Source organism: Alexandromys fortis, unplaced genomic scaffold (assembly GCF_014885135.2).
Source record: "Alexandromys fortis isolate MF-2015 unplaced genomic scaffold, M_Fortis_MF-2015_v1.1 scaffold_105, whole genome shotgun sequence".
NCBI lineage: Eukaryota > Metazoa > Chordata > Mammalia > Rodentia > Cricetidae > Alexandromys > Alexandromys fortis.
In genome coordinates, this window is record NW_026068011.1 from 3,407,261 (window position 1) to 3,428,537 (window position 21,277).

Here is a 21,277-nt window from a genome sequence, read left to right on the forward strand (position 1 = left end):
TGCCTGTTTAACTGCATGTACCATTTGTGTATACTGCCTTAAGAGGGAATTTCGTCATGTGAAACCGGAATTAGCATGCATTTGTGATCTATCCATTAGAGGTGCTGACAACTGAACTCATATCCTCTTTGAGCACAGTAAGTACTTTGATCTACGGAGGCTACTGTCCAACCACTCATTTGCATTTACTCTTTAGTATAGCTTTCAGTTTTTAATAATAATATAAAAATTGGTTATCATGATTATATTGGTCAGTATGCCCTTGGGAAGCTATTGAAGAAACTCATCTCTCAAATTTTAATTGATACATATTTCCTCTCAATTATCCTTCTATGTATGTTGTTTATTTGAAGGAAGGAAAAGCTCCATTACTAATGACATTACTTGAACAATATATTTTATTAAGGGGTTGGTAAGTTTAGAAGTCACAAACTAACATAAAACTTACAATGAAATATACAGCAGCTAAATTATATGGAGTAAAGTAGGGGTCTTAGAGATAGATTAACTCATATTTTGGGTGGACAGAACAAGTTACAAATGATACAGCATAGGTTTAAAGCCAACTCTAATGTGTACCTTCTAGGTTTGCTGTATGGTTTATTACTTAGACAATAATGGTAAAAACTCACACATGCTTGACATAAAAACATGGGGAAAGAAAACTAATGAGGTAGGTTATGGGAGGAGCTTTCATACAAGACTATCCTGCTTTATGCATAATAAACTCTAATTTTGTTGCTTCTATATTCACAGTACTAAGGTAAAAATACTTCACTCCTTAACAAGTCATGACTCTCGAGTGATCCAGGTGTGAAGATGGTGTCTGCAAGAGGCACAAGTGGAAAGTAGCAGGGATTCTACCAAATTATATGAAACTTACAGGAAAAAAAATGCATGTCAGAAGGAACTAGAATATATCAGAACATTCAGTACTGAACTGGGCTTGTTGGGAAACACTCATCCATTTATATGCAAAAAGCCCACATGATAAGAATATGCTAGAGATCAAACATTTTTTTGCAGATTACACTGAATAACTAAAAACAAGGAAGACATCAAATTTTCTGGGGACTCTCTAAAAGCTTCACATACCCTGATCATCAGCACAGCCTTTCTGATGTCCCGAACACCATCGTACACGAGGCGTGAGGCATCAATAAACTCGTTCTCCTCGAATGGTTGAGGGACGTTGGCACTAAGGGCTTCGATGGCAACCTCAACTTGTTCAGCAAAGCGTGGCATCACTGGATGAACAAAAGAAATGACAGCAAATGAGAAAACTTTTCTCTTGCTGTCCATCATTCCACTTACTGGACAAAGTTAATTGTAGGCCTTTTGGGCCAGTCTTGAAAAGGTCTGATTTAGTTATCTTGTGTCACTTACCTTAATAAAAGAAAGAAAACTATTACTTCTTGCAAGATGATGGTTTGGAAATAAAAGAAAAAGAAACTTATGACAGCCATCCATGCAAGATGGTACAAGATAGGAGATGCATATAAATTTCACATTTATGGTAACCTGAGTTGAGTTTCAATTTTGTTAGTTCCCACTTGTGAAAATTTGCCCAAATTTTCTTAATATTTTAAAGCCTTCTTTTTGTCTATATAATAGTTGGATTCAGTATTATAATTCACACAAAACTATCACTCTTAAACTGCCCTTAGAAAACATCAACAAACATCTAATTAATACCAGAAGTTATAAACAGAAAGTGTATAGCAGACATTTGGATGGAAATACAGGAATTAAGAAATGGATGTAGAAGGAGGAATGTTATAGAAGGACCATTTGAGTGAACAAAGTAAAATAGGATTAACTCAGCAGAAAGACCTGTAAGTAGAAAAGAAGATCAATAGGTTACCTATTTTTATCAATATCACCTTGGTATGAGAAAAGATGAATGTTTAAGTTCCTTAAAAGCTGATGCCCTTTCTCATGAGAACAAATTTGCACACACACACACCAGCAGAAAGTAAGTTCACTAGACTGTCTGGAATATTTCTACAGATTCTGAAAAAGAAAATGGTGCTAATTTTTTGACTCTTGAAAATCATAATTCAATTTTCTAAGCTGTTATCTCATAGCAACCCACTCCTGTGGCAGATGGAAGCCAAAAGCACAACTCATTTTATTTACAGGGACAATAAAACAGAAACATAATTTGTCTGCATCCATTTCGAATTTCATGCCTTGTTCATCTTTATTCCCATTTTAACCCTCTTGAATATTGTGACATTCATTTTAATCCCTGGTGTGGGAAATTCTGCTCATTTACTCTCTATGGTCAGACTACCCCGAACTACATAATTCCTAGAAACATTCACCTGTACTAGAAAAAGTCAAATGATTTTTGGGGAAGGAACGTACAGGTCGAAGGAGGCATAAGCATTCTTGCAACAATAACTATGAAAACCAAGCTTTGAACTGGGCAATTTTTCTTTCCCATGTGAATAATGAGGATTACTTCTCCATACCACCTGAGCTTCCCATATCACCATTGAGCTGTAACTGTGTGGTAAGAATTCTGGGGTCATTTAGTTGTTTTGCCATGACTGAATTGAATCTGAAGTGATTAGCATTCTAATTACACACATTTTTGTCAATAAAAATGCATATATGTATCAGAACATCAAACCATGCCCCATAAAAATGTGTAACTATCCCATGTCAACTCAACATAAAATTCTAAAAACTTTTATTTTGAAAACCGATAAAAGAAACCTGGGTTCTTTCAGTTATCCCTTTGTGTTGAGAATGAACTTTTTTATGGGACTGAAAAATGAAGATCACTGGAATTGACCTATTTGAGTATGAGAATATTTTATATGAATTTGACATTTAGAAATGAGTGTTTTACTTAAATAAAATCATAACTATTTTTCTTTGGCAGAGAGTTCTGAGTTATACTAATTCCACTTTATTTGATATTTAAACTGGCATGTTTGTGGCTCTAGATGACTTTACAGGTTTATATGCAGCTGTCAGTAGTACTTAGATATATAAAATTTCTCTCATTTTCTGGATGGTAAGATTGCTTAGTGGGAAAAGGCACCTCCTGCCAGGCTTGGCAAGCCTTGAGTTTAATTCCCAGTACCTATATGGGAGAAGGAGAGCAGTTACTCTTGCAAGCTAGCCTATAACCTCCACATAAATGTTGCAGCATATGCATGTGCAGACATACACACAATAAATAATATGTAATTTTAAAAGTTCATTGCTCTCTCATATATCTGATATAGAGAATCAGAGCTGTTACATGTAAGTAAAAAACATTCTACAAATTGACATAAAACTGATCAGCAAATTCACAGAAAATAATTCCATATTACTGATAAATACACAGTCACATGTTTGACATCTTTAACTTAAAACAGCAATAAAATATCATTTCATAAACATAAGAATCGACAAGGAATTTGAAGCATGATCATTCTATGAAAATATGGCCAGAGAAAACACATCTACTATAGTTGTGACTGAAAATTACAATGCATCTTCTTGGCCACCACTACCATGCAATACTTCCAAGTGAAGAGCTAGGGCATAGCAAAATATCAGCTTCTATAGAGATGATGACTAGGCAAGCTGATCAGTCTTCACCTTGGAGTCATAAGCAATCTCTTTGGATCTCTGTGTGTCTATCTTTATAGGTCAAGAGTTGAGAAGAAGAACTTATACAATAACTGAAAATGAAAAGAATTACTTTTACAGGCTCTTTTTAATACACCACGCCTCAGACGTATTCTGATATACACAACCAGACTTATTCTGATGTGAAGAAGAACAACTGTGAGGCACTTGCTCTAGGTCCATGGGTACTGGATCTGTGTGGCATAAACAAACCCAGATGTGCAAACTAAGAGACAACTGATACATCAAAGTCCTGAAGTTAAAGCTTGTGTGGGCAACACAAACTGAAACAAGATAAAAATCACTTGTGAGATAATAGAAACATGCACATAGGAGTAGAGCACATGATTTAAGCATGCATGTGTTTCTGTGTGTTATACACGCTCTGAAAGACTATATACTGCCTTAAACACAGTGTTTCCCTTAAAGGAGGAGACTGTATCTGGTATATTAACCTTTGCTCTTGAATTTTTGGATCTTTTTATATTTCAAGTATTTTTAAAGGAATTAAAAGTTAATTGTGATTGGTATGCATAATAAAAATTGTTCAAAAAATATATAAAAAAACTAAATGAGTTTTTCCATAAGTCATATACTTCTTTGTAGAGTAAGGCTCTGAAAAAAAATAAAATTCTCTTTTATGAACCACAGCACAATGTAAAGTAGTCTGATCAATTGCATTAAAATAGGAAGTCACTGAGAAATTGTGAATAAACCATTGTGTAGCTTTCTATGTTAATTTTGGCTAGATGGTTAAGTTAAGTAGTGCCTATCACTTAGAGGCCAACCTCCATAAACACATTGTTATCTTCACAAATACTTTTTGTAAGTCTTATAGTAGCAGGAAAATATGTGCCCTTTTTGCTCTGTGCAAAGTTATCCTTAAGAAATATGTAAGCAAGAAAATGAAGTGTTGGCAAGACTTCAGAGCCAAGGAACACAGAGAAAAAGATAATGTGAAAGAGCTACGTTGTAAAAATTATTTCTTCTGTATTTTGAGATTTTATCATTTCTCACTACCCTTTCCTCACTTAAAACCCTTCCATATACCCATCCCTGCTCTCTTACAAATTTAGGGCCTCTTTTTCCCTTTTCATTAATTGTTATGCACGCACGCGCGCGTGCACACACAGACAAACACACACACACATCTATTCCTAAATACATAAGTGAAACCATAAAATATCAGGGTTTATATTCATAAAGTCTCACTAAACTTGTAAGGAGCTCATGATACCTAAACTTGGACTGAGCAGAACAATAAACATGTGAAAGTGCACAGAGGAAAAAAATTCAAATCCTCAACCCTACACAAAGAACTATAGGCAACTAAGAAATGTTGAGAGTGAGAGAGAAATAGTTTTTCCAGGGAAGAGCTCCTGAACTGGCTATATAACACTGAATAGTGTTCTCTGGAAACATCCATGTGAAGTAGACTCATAAAGGCACTATTTTAAATGAGGGACACTCCTTAGAAAGCTGTTTGGCTTGTACCAGCATGGAATAAGAAATCCCTCTGTGAGACCTTGCAGGTAGAACCCTGGAGTGAATGACCATGTTGCTGGTTGTGGTATCATCAGAGAAGGCAGAGATAGGTGCTTTTGAGAAAATCAGTTTACCAAGATGCAAATGGTGAGGGAGAGAGCAATAACTGCTTCCTTTGAGCTCCAGTTCTAAGTTTATCTCCCAGGCCAGGCCACATGCTATGTATTTCCCAACACAGCTCAGCTCTTTCCACTGCTACTCCCTCCTGGTTTGTCTCCCTCTTGCTTTACATATAGTCCTAAATCAGGAAAGCAAAGGTTTAATGAAAGAAGACTGTTTTAGGAGGCCACTTGTTTGTTCCCAGCTGATCAGCCCTGAAATAACCACAAAGAAACTGTATTAATTAAGTCACTTCTTGACCAATAGCTTAAGTATATTTCTGGCTAACTCTTACATCTTAAACTAGCCCATCTCCATTAATCTGTGTATCATCACGAGGCTATGGCTTACCAGGTAAAGTTCCAGCATCTGTCTCTGGCAGGCTATGTGGTTTCTCCCTGACTCTGCCCTCTTTCTCCCAGCATTTAGTTTAGCATCCTTCTCCCCACTCCCACCCCCATACTTGCCTAGCTCTGTTCTTCCCTGCTCTGCCATAGGCTCAAAGCAATTTCTTTATTAATCAATAGTATTCACAGCATACAGAGGAAAATCCCACATTGCCTCCCCTTTTCTGTTTAAATTAAAAGGAAGATTTTAATTTTAACATAGTAAAATTATTTATAACAAAACAGTTACACCACAAGACCCATGATGGTTGGACCGGAGGTTCTCAGTTTCACTATGAATTCTTCCAACATCCTGATAATGTCTAAAAGATGTCCTTTCCTCAGAATATTGAGATAGGAAAAAAATCAGATACAGGCCTCACTTCTTCCTAATTAGGACAAGGCTTAACACTGCCTTTGTGATTCTCACTTCATATATCAACAGAGTTGCTGATGTAGGTTTATATAATTAGAAGCTTTTTTCTTTCTGAATTGCACCCAAAATATAGGTGTTTTTGAACCACTTTGCAATTATTTAGCAGCATGCTGAACTGTTCTTAATAGCTTATACCCTAAAAGGGTGATCAAAGTCAGAAGCGAACTTACATTGTAACTATACTTTTGCATGCACGTTGCATACTGGGCTCCAAAACGATGACCTTCTAAGAGGAATGAAATTGAAGTTAATATTGCATATAAAAATCAAGGTCATACTATTCGAGTGCCGATTGAGATCTAAACCGTGGGTGAGGATTTGGAAATGAATTTCCCCAAGAGGCTCCAGAGGTGAAGATTCAGAGCACAGGGTGATTCCGTTTACAGGAATGGCAAGCTGTGTTACAGTGCAAATGAGACTGCTGACAGCCATGAGGGAAAAGAACAAGGTTAACTGATGCTAGGGAGAAAGAAGCACAGCCAGATGGCCTAGTGTTTCTGAGGAAGGAAGCAAATCTATGCTCCAGACTTAGAGTTTCTGGTGATCCTCAATAATGCTAATGTAGCTAAGCATCTGATGTCTGAACACTATTGACTTCCTTTTCTGGTTTAGTCACATGGCCTAGCCCTACACAAATTCAAATGTTATAATTCAACTGAGTTACGTCTATTGCCAAATAGGACATGGTGGCGGGGGTTTGGGGAGTCATGCTGATGATCTGGGCATGAGCAGTTATTCTCTCAAATGGAAAGACATACTCTTCCTTCTCCATGGTGAGGTGAATGCCTCCTCAACTTTCCATCTCCAGTTGGTACACTGAAAAGAGATTAGTCCCTAGTGTTTCTATATGTCCATTAGTTTGCCTGAATCCTCCCCACATTCATTTTCATCTTAAGCTCTGTCATACTTTTGAATACTGGAGAACCTACTCAATCAGGAACAAAGGAAAGAGAACCATAAGCAAAGGGCAGAGGAAAGAATTCATTTGTCCTTGAGTATCTCCAAGACAAAACAGGGAGTCTTACGTTTCCCATTCATTTGTGGTGCTATTACACTGTATTGATTCAGAATCTCATCAAAGATTTTCAGGGCCATTAGACAATTTGGTAGTGGTTGCCCTGGTTGGGTGTGAGACCCTTTCAGAAAGATGAGCTTGTAGTCCTTTTATAATTAAGCTTCCTTGAGAGAAGGTTCATCAATGACAAGGAAAAACAATCCTAATTCTGCCTTTGATTAATTCACTAAGGCCAAACAGGCAAATCTCTTTACAGAAGGATCATCTGTGATGGTGGTGGTGTCAGGCCACACACTGAAAGTGCTTTTATTAGCCAAATTTTAGTATAAAATATAGAGAAAGTGGACAAAAACACTCTAGAAAAACATACAGCTTGCTAAATGTTAATGTGAAACCTAGGAAATAACAACATTTGCATGAACCTAGAAAACAATGGATCAGAACCAGGATGTAATTGTGGTTCTTTCCACTGCATAATATAATATAATATAATCCCTGAAAACAGACACTAACCATCTTCATAGTTGGAAAAAGCTAACACATTAGGCATTACTAGAGTAAAAGAGATTGCAAAGAATTAATCTAAAGAGACTCCTTGGAGCCATTGAGTGTTCCTTCCAACATAGAACTGTTTGATAGCATGCATAGAGATAAAGCATCCATTCTCCAAAAGAGTTTCTATTAGATATTGTCAAGGGAAAATTCAATTATCCATAATTATACATTAGGAGAGCTAAAAATATTAAACGTGTAACTTTGTCTGAAGGAAAGTGTGACTGGCTTTCCCAGAATTTATCTTTGAAGGATCTGCATATCTGTGAAGCATGTGGTAAGGAGATGATTTGAATCAGAAGTTCAGAGTGATCACCTGTGCAGAAGTATGAACCCAAACCAAAGCTGTGGCCTGTCAATAAATATCCTCAGCTCCAGCCAAAAGTAATCAAAAATGCATGCAAGCTGGTTACCCCTGTAAAAATCTTCACAACCCTTTATCACTAGAGGGATTTCAATGGAAGCTTCAACCTCAGCCTACAAAGATATTTTAAAATTTATGAGTTTAGGATTCTTTTAGAAATGTTGTCACTGGAGTTCCACCTATCACTGATTACAATCAGCCAAAATGACTATAAGCCTTCTTTGTGAATACTGTTTCATTTCTACAAGTACTTATTGATCCATGAGCTCCACTGAGTATAGATGCAGCTTCCCTGTAATGGTAGATGGACTCTTGGAGTGCCAAAATGCTTCAAAATCTAAGTTCTTCTAGGTTTTACACCTTTGACTACTAGGTGTGATTTTGCACACTCTAAACAGTTATGCCTTTATGATGGTCGGCTATGTAGACTCTCCTATGATTAAGTATAGCATTAATCTTTACACCAAATGTAACTGATTTATTTCCTGACACAATATTCAGTTTTTTATCCCTTTGACATATACATTATGACTTTTTCATTGCATGGAAGTTTTTTTTTTTCTGCAGTCTGCCTGTCTTTTTCTACTGAAGACCCACATTCACAATCACCTTAAGTCAATCTTAGACTTTCCTTACTTTACTATATAGCTTTGCTAATTTTTCATTCCCTTCTGACCACAAACCACCTGGCTCTGTTCTGAGTTCATGTATCTTTTTCCTTCTGGAAACAATTACACAAATAGGGCCCTTGTGCCTGAAAATAAATATGGTGCTATATAATCCATGTTATTAATTTTTCCATACATCCTATCATATCTCAATCATGTTACTCATCAATGTGTCCCCCACCCAAATGACTTCACCAATATGTATATGTGGTGAAGCAGAATTTAAGATGGCCCCGTTCCCAACATACCCTCTCAATATTAATGTTTCTTTGTCTCAAATTGGGAATATGGGCTAGAACTACTAACACCACTGTAACCAGCAAAATACAACAAAGGAGCTCAGACAGAACTTCTGAAAGAAAGGTAAACAAAGAAATGAATTTCTGCCTTACTCCCCTTTCTTACTCATTAGAGTTGTTACTCTAAATAAAGACAGTTGTCTGGTGAGCTGTCCTGACTCTGTTGATTTTTGTCAACTGATACAAGAAAGAGTTATCTAGAAGAGGAACCTCAATTGAGAAAATGACCTCATCAGATTGTCTAAAGGCAAGTCTGTAGGGCATTTTCTTGATTGTTAATTTTAGAAGAGGGCCCAACCCATTCAGAATAGAGTTATCTTGGGCAGGAAGTCCTTGGTAGTATAAGAAAGCAGACTGTGCAAGCCAGTAAGTATTGTTTTCTCATAGCTTCTGCTTCAGTTTCTGACTCCATATTCCTGCCCAGGCTTCCTTCTATGATATACTGTGATGTGGAAGTGTAAGATAAAGTAAATCCTTTACTCCCCAAATTGCTTTTGATCATGATGATTTATCACAAAAGAAACCCTAAGACACGAGCCAATAAGGATGACTCTACAATGGCAAAGTACTCAGAGAAGTCAGTGGTTAACAAGTGCAAAGTAGTGGTGACACAAGGGAAACAAATTAGGGTCTTGCCACGCCATATGCATGGATCTTGTAGTTGCCAGTTCATAAACAGACACAGTAATGGCAACACTTTGACTTTAGGCTCAGGAGAGATTCTGGAAGTCTGTCCCCAAACAAAGCTACTGCAAATCCCAAATTTCAAGATACTATGATAACCTCATTAGAGCACAAAGTTGCTAACTTTGGGGTGATATATTTCACATAAATAGCAACTCAGTATTATATGCTTTGCCCAAAGGAAAACTCTTAGGAAATAGCAGTAAACAGGACAAACCACAACTTCGGTTAATTGTGGCAGCTACACTTAATCTAAATTCAGGAATATATTTATCTATTCAAGGCAGTTTTTCCTAATTAAAATGAATATTTGATTCTGACAAACCTGGATTCCCACTGATGCTGGAATAATAGATGGTGCTCAGCAGTTGAGAACTTCCTATTTCCAGCACCCATGTCAGATAGCTCACAATCACCTGTAACTGATGCCCTCTTCTTGCCTTTGTGGACATATGCATACATGTGGGATATACACACATGCACACACACACACATGCACACACGTGCACACACACAAAGACCACATATAAAAATAAAATAAATCTTTTTAACAACTGGGATAATGATAGCTATCTTTCTGAGTTTGTGTCAAGTTTAAAAATATGTTCAAAGGAAGACAGGAACATGGTGGGGACACACCTACAGTCTAAGCTATTTGGGAGAATGAAGCAGCAGGACCAGTTGATCTTAGGAGTTTAAGACCCGATTGGAAAATAATGTCAAAACTAATGGGTATAGATCAGCCATTGAGACACTTGTCAAAACTAGGATGTATGTGAGGTGGTTTCCATGAACTTGGCACAGAAAAGATTCATAGTGAATAGTTCTCAGAGTTGTCTTTCCGCTATAATCCTACATCTGTCTACTCAACCACATGCCTTTTGATTTTACTGAATGAAGGTTTATACACTAAACACCCACTGTGTAGGACTTAAGGGACAATCTGCAAGGATTTACCACCAAAAAAGCTGCCTTGGTGAATGATGATGACATGAACTGTAAAGAGCACACCAGTGAATGAAGAATTTGAGACCTGGGATCTCACATAATTTATCTTGCCACATAAGCAGTCTCACTTATGCTCCTTTCTCTTCTCTCAGGCACGTGTCAGCCTGTGGATACCCCCTTTTAATAAAGAATTTCCTATAAGTCTACCTCCAACTTCACACAACCTTTCCCTCTTAGCTTTCCTTCTTATCTTGATTGCCAAGGACCATACAAAATATTAAGTTTGGTCCTGGACTTACTAGACCCATGAGAGAAAGAATGTTTCAGTATTTACTTTTGAAAAAAGATGATGGCTTACAAAACACCAAAGGGGGATTCAGTTTCTTCTGATCAAATGAAATAATATTTCTCAAAAAACCTCCCCTTCAGATCTGAGACTGTGATAAAGCTATTTCCCTCCTATCTCCAATTTATAGTGCTTCAAATACATACTATGTTGTAACCGCTGGAATTTAATTTTTGACTATTTTAATTTTTTTAATGTGGTAGAGGCAATGTAGAAATACAACTGAAGTGCTTTGCCTAAACTGGGTACTTTCCTGCTAGGTATGGCACACACTATTAATCCTAGCCCTCTAGAGGAAGGGGTAGCTGAATCTCTGAGTTCAAAGCCAGCCTTGTTTGAATAGGAGAGTTTCAGGCAAGCCAAGGCTACACAGTGAGAACTTTCTCAAAATCAAAAATAAATAAATGCTTAAATTCATAAATAAAAAAAATAACAGAATTCCTCTGTTAACACCAATGGCGCTCATGGTGTGACTATGGAACTATGGAATGGTCTCTCTCTCTCTCTCTCTCTCTCTCTCTCTCTCTCTCTCTCTCTCTATCTGTTTGTATCACTCTCTCTGTGTCTCTCTGGAAGACTCCTAATATCAGATTTCAAGAACATGGTCAAAGTGACTTAGTTGAGTTTATTCCTTATTCCTTCATGAATACTCATCAACTATTTCTACCTCTCCAGATAACCACAGTCACGAGTCAAGCCAGTCTTACTTCCGTCCAGTCCTCCTTGGGCTTTCTTTCATCAGTGTCTGTCATCTGCTCTCTCAGTGGGAGTTCCTAAAGGCTGCCATTTCCATACATTCATGTTTAGAAAATTATAATGTACATTTCAAACATCAAAACTAAATCTGAGTTCCAGAAGGCCATACATAACCCATGAGCTGGATTGTTTGATAAAAGATGAAAAAGGACTGCCTAGAAGAAGGAAACCACACACAAAAAAAAGTAATTCTAAATTCCATTCACGATGACTACCCTGAGAGAATCGGGGCGCATCCATCTGCTCTTGTCTAGACACAAATTCCTTTCCCCAAGGAAAGAAACTGCTTGCTTGGAAGGTTTTCGTATAGTTTAAAATAAGCATTTCAAAAATAATCACAAATGGTTTATAACTCCAGGAGGAAGGATGGCACATTTAATTCTGAACCTTGAGGAAGGAATAAAGAGTTGAATGAGAAGCCTTATTTAGCTTACAGTGTTTGTCAAAGCCTAGCTTGATAAACACAGTTTAATTTGGCATCTGTGATGTTTAAATACTTAGATTGCATTAAGATGCAGCGAAACACTTGCTGAGAATTTCTTACACATGATTTTAAAGATTCTGATTTTGATTATTAAATACGCAATTTTAAAAGAAAAGATAAAAATTTCTCATAGGAAGTATAACATTACTATGGTTTTCATTTATATCAATAAACAATTTTGAGATTCAGCTCCCATCAAGCCTACAGAAAATGAACAGATGGATTTAAATCTCAAGGGGTTAAAATATGATTAAAATGAAAAATGTACACAGGTAGAAAGATGTGCAGAGGACAGAGAGAAAACAGGAAAAAACAAGTATATACTTTATGATAGAGATAAACAAGTGGGTACATGGAGCTGCCAGGCATTATAAAGGAGCCAAATAAATGACTGATGCTAGTTATCAATATAGGGACAAGCAGAAGTAGAATCGGATGATGTGGTTAGTGGGTTAGAACTTCACAGGCATGGAGAACAACAGCAACATAAAAAAGTAAGTGAAACAGAAAGGGAAACCAGACAGGCATGTTATTTGAGCATAACAAAAAGCATTTCCCTGGCTCCTCTGCACATGAACTATCTCAGGCCCTGTAGGTACATTTACAGCTTTCCAGCTTTCCTAATCAAAACTATTTTGCAAGGTCTCCAGCAACACAGACTCCCAACGAGTAGCTTGCAACATGATTTCCTTTCTCTTTCTTCCAAATACCTGTTACTATCGTAGTGACTTCCGTCTTAAGGAAGTGTGAGTGCTGTGAAATACCACTGTCTCAGTTTATGAATAAATACATTCTGGCTACCAAATCCTATGTTTGACAACATTCTCGGGCCTCTCTCCCTTGGTCATGGGTCCCTTTGAAGTGGTGAAAACAGCATGTCCTGCATCTCCAGAGCTCTGAGTCTACACTGCAGTTCGTGCAGATCTAGAGATTAACACCTTGCCTTTTGGTGTTTCTTTAGTTCCTAAGGACCAGTAAAGTGCTCACAGTCCGCTCTGAATGAATAGCACAAGAATGTACAACTGTGTGAGCCTTCCCGGTCCACATCAACCTATCTCCATGCCCTTGTCCAGGACCTTGTTATGAGGTATATTTGTGTATTGTATTGTACTTTTCCTTCTTAAGTTATATTTTCTTGGGTAGCTCTTCTACCTCTGTGCTGGTTGTTTATGAATCATAGCGGAACTTAGAGTTAATGACCAAACCAGTATAGAGAGAAATGTTTGCATGTTTTGGCAGTTAGGTATTTCTAGGCAAAAATTATCTGTAACCTGGCTCAAAGAATAACTTGACAGCATTCTCCCCAGATACCTCTATAACCTGGACAGAGGTATAGGACTCTATTTTCCCAAGAGATACACATTTAAAAATACTACAAGGGGAAGCTGAATGCTAAGCTAGAGAGTTCTACCAGGAAGAGTCTTAATAATCTTCTTACCTGGAGGGAATTTGTTGAACTGAATGAAGGTCAAAGATTTTACCCCTTCCTAAGGAGAGAAGAGGGCTTCTGTAAACAGACTGCTATGAGAGCTCTTGGCTTCACAGTTACAGAGTTTCTCCCCTACGGTATAGATTTTCTTTTTAAAGACAGAAGTCACTTATTTTCAGCCTTCTGTCCTTAGAGGGAGCATAAAATGCTGGGAGCCAGTGGTACCACAAATAAGTTTGCTCTCTGCATTAGAGATCCCACATTCCAAGACTAGAGAGGTGGCAAAATAGTTTAAAAGCATTTATTATTCTTGCAGGGGATCCAGAATCAGTTCACCGCACCCACAAGATAGCTCATAACCATCTGTAATACTCATTCCAGGGAATCTGAAAGTTTATACATACACACAGCTCATATACATACACTCAAACAAATACAGATACATATAAAATTAATCAGTATGTATACAAAATGAATCCAATATTTATCTTTAAGATAATGTGATAAATATAATTTTTCAGATTAAAAAACAACAGACCAGTGAGATGGCTTAGCAAGTCATTGCCACCGGACAACTCAATACTGTACTCTAGTCTAATTTTCTCTTACGATGATAAACACTATGACCAAAAGCAACTTAAGGACAAAGGAATTATTTTTACCTTCCATTTTATAGTTCATCATCGAGGTAAGACAAGGCAACAGCTCAAGTTGAAACCATGGAAGAATATCTCTTACTGACTTGCTTCTCCTAGCTTGCTCAGCGAGCTTTTTTATATATCCCTTGCTCTCTCACCTGCCCAAGAATAGTATCATGGGTTGAACCCTTTAACATCAATCAACTATTAAGAAAATACCCTCAAAATTATGCCCACAGGCCAAAGTGATGGACGCAATTCCTCAATCAACATTACAAATCTTCCCAGGCATGTCTAGGTTTGTGTCAGGCTGACAGAAACTGTTATACCCCAGGAGGGACATGGTGGAAAGAAAGAATCTACTCCTGCAAGTAGACCTCTGACCTACATCAATGTGCTGTAATGTATGCATTCTTATGTACATATGTTCACAAATATCCTTTTAAATGCCAAAAAAACACCCATAAATCAAATATCTGCAGTATGTACAACTTGAGAGTATCTGTTATAAGGAAATGGTACCAACAAAACCTCACAATGCCCCCTTAAGGATTATCAAGTGATTGAACTTTCTTTTCACTTCCGTATTTCTGACTTCTCACCATCACAAATACTAAAGCTACCTTCACGTAACACATTTACTTCACATCACCAGCGTTTTGACCTTTCAGAAGGGAATAAAATGCTTTACACCAATAGTAAGGGTTACGTTAAAATGCATTTAAAATGTATTAGGGTGTCTAGGCTGAGCAATCTCAGTCATAAAAGCTTCTGTTGAAATCCATTACTTTCATAACCTAATTTCAAGGTCACCTATGGAGAATTGACTTATACTTTAATGGTCTTCCCTAGCATTTCTGCCTTTTCTATGAGCTACCCCTGCCAACTTATTCTGAAATTGACTTGTTTTTGTGCTTTCTCCTGCTGAAAATCCAGCTATAGGGATAAGACAAGTAACCCAATACAGTACAATCATAAAACATAATCCTACTAAACGTGTCTTAAAAGCCAATAAGATTACTTTCCATTGCTATATAGAAAGTGAAAGGAAGCAAAATCTACATCTGGAAATTTGGAGCTCTGAGTCTAGAGGTTCTGGTAGATTATATTCTCTTCCACACAAAAGAAATTCAACATCCTAATAATATATGTGTGTTTACACACAGAATGCATTTGTGTGCATACTTATATTCATATCTATTTACATTTCTACATTGTGTAGAACTATAGATACAGATATATACCAGTAGTTATGTGATGCACATGGAAGGACCTGCTCCTTAGAACTGAATGTGGTCTAAGTGTGCCCTGTACCCTGATGAGCACATACTTAATATGAAGGCATGCACTGATGATGTTCTTTGTTATATCCAGCTGCGACTAGAGTTAGATATTAAAGGATATGTTCAATAAGCAGATGTTGATGAGGAGGAGGAAACACGGAACATTGCAGGGACAATAGTGGGAGATGTGTGGATGTGTTTTGCTATGAGAATGATGAAACTCCCATACAGAAGGGAGAGAAGTTTTAAACAGAAGATGATGTAGCAAGGATTATTCAGGGGGACTGCACTCAGAAGGCACGAACAACACTGAACTTACAACAAGCTAAGCAAAATTGACCACACCAAATTGATAAAAGAGGAAACACACAGAAAAAAATCTCAGTCCTGGGGGCATTAACAAATTTGTTTACAGTTGAAGTCAGTAGGCAACAGCCAGATGCTTGAGTTTTTATGAGCCCCACCCTAAATATATTCTACTAAATTAACTGGTCCAAATGAATAGATCCTTCAATGTTATCACTAGTTTGGGTGTTATTTGCTGGACTTTTTACATTTCCTGTGCAAAGCATACAGGATTGTGCTAAAAATCTTAACAATTGTGTAGGTTTAAACACTTATTAATAATACATAATATTGGGTAGCATAGCATTTTCATACATTCCCATAATATATTTTGATCATATTTACCAACATTACCTTCTTTTGCCCCCTTCTCCTCATGCCCTTTCTTATTGTATTTCCTCCTTCTACTATTTAACTTTAGGTTGTAAGAAATGAAATTTTATTCTGCTATCATTCTAACCCATATATTCTCAAAAATAATAGAATTTTAATTCTTCATACAATATGATTAATAAGATAGAATGATAATTTACTGTCTGTGGGTATTAGAGAAACAAAATAGATCAGTTATACAGGATTTGCCATTGTGCACAAGGCCCTGGGATGGATACCTAAAATGAAAAAATAAATAAATAAACATTGTCTCAATCAATCAATTTTTCCTCTGTCCCTATTTGTCTCTGTTTCTGTCAGTGTGTCTCTTGGTATCTCTGTCTTTTTGTGTCTCTGTCTCTCTGTGCCTCTGTGTCTCTGTGCCTCTATCTCTGTTTCTGTCTCTGTCTGTGTCTGTCTCTCATACCCCCTCTGAACAAGAAACATCTCTCAGACTGCCAAACCTATCTCGACCCTATCACATACATGTTCCCTACACATTCTCATAAGCTTGCACCAGCTATCAATTTCACAAAAGTAACATTTTAATATAATCTGATCGGAGTGGAAGGGGCTGCTTTGCTTATAGCTAAATCTGCTATCTTTGGGGGCACTTCTGGCCTCGGCACCTCCTTCAGCAACCTGCCTCTGGAAATGAGAACCCAGGAGATGAGTCTGGCCAAGCATGTACTCGCTACCAAGCTGTTGACAATTTGTTATAATTCAGGTTTTATTGAACGGCCCAGGAAATAGGCCATGTAAGTATTTAATGGGCCTGCTGCTGATCTATTTTATTGTTTTCATCAACCTAGATTAGTTTTATCAGAAACAGGTGAATTTCAATGTAATGAAGCCCTGCAATTTTATCATACTAGTAATCCACAAAATTATTTTCTTAAATTTAACTCAGTGTTCATAACAACACAGAAATTACCCTTAAGCCAAAGCACTGGCAATGCTGAGGAAGGGAAATAATTCATGGAAAATCAACTTCAGATGGTTCTGCCACTTGCGGGGAACCTCCTGGTTTCCTAGGCACTTAGAGAAAGCAGTCAGGCAGCATGGTGGGAGTTTCCTACACACTAGTGGCCCTGCATTCATTCACACATGTATATGGAATCATCCACACTTATGAACAGTTCATTTATCCATATCTGTTTTTGTCAAGATCAGAAAACTTTGTTCATTAATACAACATCTCTCACATACCCCAAGTCTCATCAAGGCCCATACCCTGTGTCTGCAGTGAGAGATTTCATTTTACCCCACTCATACCTGTCCCTGATAGGGAATACTTCTCTACCTTGGGGTAGTGGCTCATAATTAATACTGTTTTGCCTAACAATGCCCCACCCCAGGATACCTGGCCATGTCTACAGGCATTTTTTTGCTACCAGAATTTGGGATTGTAAGGGGATGAGATGCTCCAAGCATCTAGAGGGTGACTGCCAGGGTTTCTGTTGACCATCCTATGATGCACAGAGGATTCTGCCACCAATCCCAAAGAGAAATTTCTTTGTTCAGACCAAAAGAGTATCTGCTGCAAGTGGCCTTCTAACTAAGAGTCACAAATCTAACAGAAACACACAAAATCCTAGCCAGAACAGGCAGATATGTCAAGACAACAAAGTCTAAAACTGCACCTGACAACTTGGTATCTGTGTGTGTGTGTGTGTGTGTGTGTGTGTGTGTGTGTGTGAAAGAGAGAGAGAGAGAGAGACCAGAAGAGAGAGAGAGAGAGAGAGAGAGTATGTGTGTATGTATATTCTTGTGCAGTGTGTGTGGAAGCCAGAAGTTGATAACAGGTGTCTTCCTCAGTCACTATAAATTTTGGTTTTGGGAAATAGTGCCTCTAACTGAACTTGAATCTTACCAGTTAGGCTATATTAGCTGGCTAGTAAGTCTCACAGTCACCAGTTATACTAGGCTGGCTGGGCTCAAAGCCACAATAATCCACTTATCTCTACTTCCTTTGGGCTGGATGTGCACTCCCTGACTTTCGCTTCTCCTTCACCCTCCCACAAGGTCTCCATGCTCTCAATTTACTCAAGAGATCTTGTATTTTTCTACTTCCCATGTCCTCATTGTTGTCTAAGTTCTTTGGGATTGTGATTTGTAGGCTGGTTTTCTTTGATTTATTTTTAAAAACTACTTATGAGTGAGTACATGTGATAATTGTCTTTCTGGGTCTGGGTTACCTCACTCAAAATGATATTTTCTAGCTCCATCCATTTGACTGAAAAATTCAAGATGCCATTATTTTTCTCTGCTGTGTAGCACTCCATTGTGTAAATGTACCACATTTTCCTTATCCATTCTTCAGTTGAGGGTCATTTAGGTTATTTCCAGGTTCTGCCTATGACAAACAATGCTGCTATGAACATAACTGAGCATATGTCCTTGTGGCACAATTGAGCATCCCTTGGACATATACTCAAAAGCGGTATTATTGAGTATTCAAATTTTTAACATGAGTGATGAGGATAGAAGTTCAGTTCTTAATTCTTTTTTTAAAAGATTTATTTATTATGTATACAACATTCTGCCTCGATGTATGCCTGCACGCCAGAGGAGGGTGCCAGATCTCAGTACAGATGGTTGTGAGCCACCATGTGGTTGCTGGGAATTGAACTCAGGACCTCTGGAAGAGCAGCCAGTGCTCTTAACCTCTGAGCCATCTCTCCAGCCCCCCAGTTATTAATTCTTAAGTGGCACTGTCTTCATAGTCATCTCCCCAATTTAGAAACTCCTCCTGCTTTCCCCTGTCAATATCACCTTTCTCCCCACTATCCGCCTTACTTCTTCCCCTCAGTGTCACTTACTGCCCTTCTCTGTTCCCCACAAAGTAAAATGTGCCTTCAGGACATTATCTAATGAGTTCATAATGAAAAGTGGCTAAATCTAAACAAAACATCCACCAAAAGGTAAGGGGATGGAAAGGGTGTGTAAGGGCCAGAAGAAGTGGAAACTGTAAAGAACATTATTTTCTGAACACAGCAGGACAGATGAATACATGAGTGCACAGCAGTTATGGCAATTTGTACAAATCCAAGCCAAATCAAATCTTAACACAAACAGGAGATGTACACAAAGTCCCAACCCTAGTCATGAAGTTATTAGTAAGAGTTAGCTGCTGAAAGAGGGGGAGATGGTTTTCTCTAAGAGTGTAGCCACTGGTAAGTATTTCATGTTCCATTGGAAGATCACATATCCAATAATATTTGGGAAGCATAAATTTATGGGTTTCTCTTTTCATTTACTTGTTTTCTGAACACAAAGTTGGGTAGATAAGTGGTGGCAAATCTGGGAAGATTTGGGTAGTATATATTATCAAAATACAACATATGTAACTCTCATGAAACTTTAAAAAAAAAAGCCTGACTGCCACCATGTACATACTCATTATGTGCAGTATTCAATGTGCTCACCCAGCCAGATCTCTGACACCCTTCTCCAGGGTCTATCTTAGACCATCTCCTTGACCCTTTCCATTCACATCTTCTCCCGAGCCCAACAGATCTATTCTTGGCCCCATGTCTAGTGTTTTAACATGGTCTGTCATGACTGTCTGGCTGCACTATAAACTACCTTCCGACTTCTGCCAGAATTATCACTATCTATCTCTCAATCCATAAGTTCCCTTCCATACCACAACCAACCTTCCCAATCACCTGTATCTATGCCAACTCTCCAGGCTTGGATCAGGAGGCACAACCTGCACACCAGCTGAGTCCTTTCTATCTACCTGACTTCAGTACATCTAGGCCTTTTCATACCTCTGGACATAACCCACCTTCGTATTCTTTCTTCAGTCCCAACGTGCTCTCTCCATATTGGACTTATAACTTCCAAAAATTTTTAGATCCCACCTCAAGAATACCAACGATATGAATCATCAAGTCAATATCGTCTCGATAAATCTTACCTGTCCTATAGAAATACTTGCCAGTGAGAAGTACATAGAAGAATTCCCAAACACCGATTTAAGGGAATAGTCATAAACTTCATCAAAGTATTTCAAGTTCAAAAACTACACAACTAAATGGCTCAATGAGATTAAAGAAAAGAAGCTTAAGGAGAATAAATACTTGAGTGATAGCCAAGAGAACACAAGTATTCGGCTCATGGAAACAATAAAGATAATCTAGAACTGGAGAATGAAATTCAATAAGGAGAAGGAAGCATGGAAGAAGACATAAGCTGAAGTGAAGATGAAATATGAGAACCTATTTACTCGCCTAGAAAACGCAAAGGAAAACCTTAGAAGTAGAATGAATCAAGCAGAAGGCACACTATCAGGGCACAAACATGAAGTAGAGGATCGACACTAAATAAGCAAAGTATAATGAAAGTTTTTAAAAACAGAAAATAAATATACAGGAAATGTGCAAAACCAGGAAAAACAAAGCTCCAAATTATAGGCAAAGAAGAGGGAGAATTATCCCAAGTCACTGGCAGAGACCAACTCTTCAGCAACACCATAGAAGAAAACTTTTCTAAACTAAAGAAAGACATACCTACCCATATAATTAGAAACACACAGAACATCAAATAGACCAACCCAGAAAAGAAAATCCCTGAGGCATACCATTGCTAAAACTCTACATATACATAAGAAAGTAAGTATATCAAAAGTTTCAAGAAACAAAATACAAGACGCACATAAAGAAAACCAACCAGAATAACAGATGATTTCACAGTGGAAACACTGAAAATCAGAAATGCCTGGAGCAATGCATTCCAAGTCCTAAAAGGCTATGAAGGTCAGCCTAGACTAGCATACCTTGCAAAACTGTCTCCCATAAGTGAAGGAGAATAAAATACTTTCTACAATATAAACAACCTAAAAGATTGTATGTGACAAACAAAACCCAAAGGAAAAGGAACAAACAATATTTTGGGCTAAAGAGAAATATAAACATAGCACAATGACTATTTAAATAAATAGAAAGCCTTAATTATTAAAACACAAAGTGCTACCTTTGGTGACAACAC

The 21,277-nt window shown here is 37.7% G+C and overlaps 1 protein-coding gene across 1 annotated transcript in view; it reads right to left on the minus strand.

The window, feature by feature from the left end:
- The window catches only part of Ctnna2 (catenin alpha 2), a 983,267-nt gene that overhangs the window by 72,042 nt on the left and 889,948 nt on the right, over positions 1-21,277 (minus strand). The window contains exon 12 of the mRNA XM_050162003.1: positions 1,096-1,247. Coding sequence (XP_050017960.1) covers positions 1,096-1,247 — 152 coding nt within the window. The remainder of the gene's footprint in view (positions 1-1,095; positions 1,248-21,277) is intronic.